Source organism: Nothoprocta perdicaria, unplaced genomic scaffold (assembly GCF_003342845.1).
Source record: "Nothoprocta perdicaria isolate Ctin4 unplaced genomic scaffold, notPer1 scaffold_302, whole genome shotgun sequence".
Lineage (NCBI taxonomy): Eukaryota > Metazoa > Chordata > Aves > Tinamiformes > Tinamidae > Nothoprocta > Nothoprocta perdicaria.
This window is the reverse complement of record NW_020455536.1, coordinates 625,194-626,659: the sequence shown is the minus strand read 5'-3', so window position 1 is coordinate 626,659 and position 1,466 is coordinate 625,194. Positions and strand designations below refer to the sequence as shown.

At 51.8% G+C, this 1,466-nt stretch overlaps 1 protein-coding gene across 1 annotated transcript in view; it reads left to right on the top strand.

Moving 5' to 3' along the window:
* Positions 1-225: 225 nt before the first annotated feature.
* LOC112949997 (cell surface hyaluronidase-like) overlaps positions 226-1,466 on the top strand; it is a 49,959-nt gene continuing 48,718 nt past the window's right edge. The window contains exon 1 of the mRNA XM_026042468.1: positions 226-688. Coding sequence (XP_025898253.1) covers positions 226-688 — 463 coding nt within the window. The remainder of the gene's footprint in view (positions 689-1,466) is intronic.

Below are 1,466 nucleotides of genomic sequence, written 5' to 3'. Positions count from 1 at the left end.
GTGTAGTAAACCACAGTGTACTCGGCGACAGAGTAGACCATGACTGCATATATAATATATCTTTTAAGAAATTATATAATCTTGTAGGATTATCTCTTAGGATTATATAATATACCTTTTAGGAAATAACACGAGGAAAATTGTTTTGCACTGTTTATGTTTCATAGTTTTTAATCTATAATCATTTCAGAAAATAGCCGGAATCCCAACAGTTCTCGGTGGGACATGGATTATGAGGGACCGTTCCCCGGTGCGAGAGGTCTTGCAGGGAACACGGGCCCTCCCCAGCGCCCCGGCCTGCTCAGAAGCCGCTCGCCCCTTCGTCGCCAGCCAAGARGTTTGCTGAGCCCAAACCTGAGCCAGGAGGCGCAAGGGAAGCGGCTGTCCTGTGACATGCTCCTGAAACTCTCCAGATATGCTTTGATGGATACCTTTGGACCTAGCTTGGCCTGGAATCTCTTCCGATTTTATAACTGTGCTCAAGAAATGAATCAGCCTAAAATCCGTATCCATCCTCTCAAGGTGGCAAGGTACAAAGTGAAGCCGTTCCTGCTGCAGCGGGTGCTTCGGCTCCTCGGGAGCATGGGAGTGTTGTCAGAAGCTCAGCAGTCCAAGGCCTTCTCTCTGCTCAAGGAGCAAATGCTTGAAAAGAAGAACAAGCAGATAAAGCCGCCAGTGGAACAAAGTGGTAGGTACATAAGGAGAGCACGTGGTTTTGGTTTCTCAGCAGGTTTCAGTTTGTGTCTCTACCACCTGCAGATGAGCTGAGCTGTGTAACTGAGCACAGGGTGACTGGTTCTCAGGCTTGTGCTTTCCCATCCGTGGTTTCTGCCTTCCCTTCCTTCTTCCTCATGGCCAGGGCAGCCAGCTCCCCTGGCACGTGGGTCGAGCAGCCTCATGTAAGAGCTTAGGGCTCAATGAGCAGGGTGATGGGCTGCGCACAGCGTCACAAGCAGCCGCCAGGGCGGACAGCACCTGCTGATGGCCTGTGCAAGGGTGCAGGGATCCTTGCTCCGGCCCCGGCCCTTTGCAGAGCACCCAGAGCTCAGCACCCTCAGCCAGGAGTAGGCAGCATGGTGTGAAGCAGGCATGGAAGAAGCAGTTGCTGTGTAGCATCTAGTGTATCTAGTAGCATCTAGTATAGATGCTGCTGCAAAGGCCATTGCCACAGATGCTCCATAGATTACGAGCCAGTCTGTGGGAGTCAATTTGGGCACTAAAAGCAGCATTTTGGCCACGCTGGACCCAGCTCTGTGTCTCCTGTGGCCGCCTGCGACAGCAGCGGCCTTGCAAGCAGGGACACGAGTGGTGCTGTGTTCACAGCTCCCCAGCGCTGYGGGATGCCCCTGGAAAGGAAATCAAGTACTGGTGAAGGAGGACAATATCTGACAGCTGTATGGGTGTGCGTGTGTTTGTCCACATGCATTTATACGTATATAATATGTATTTATGCGCAGCGTGCCCTG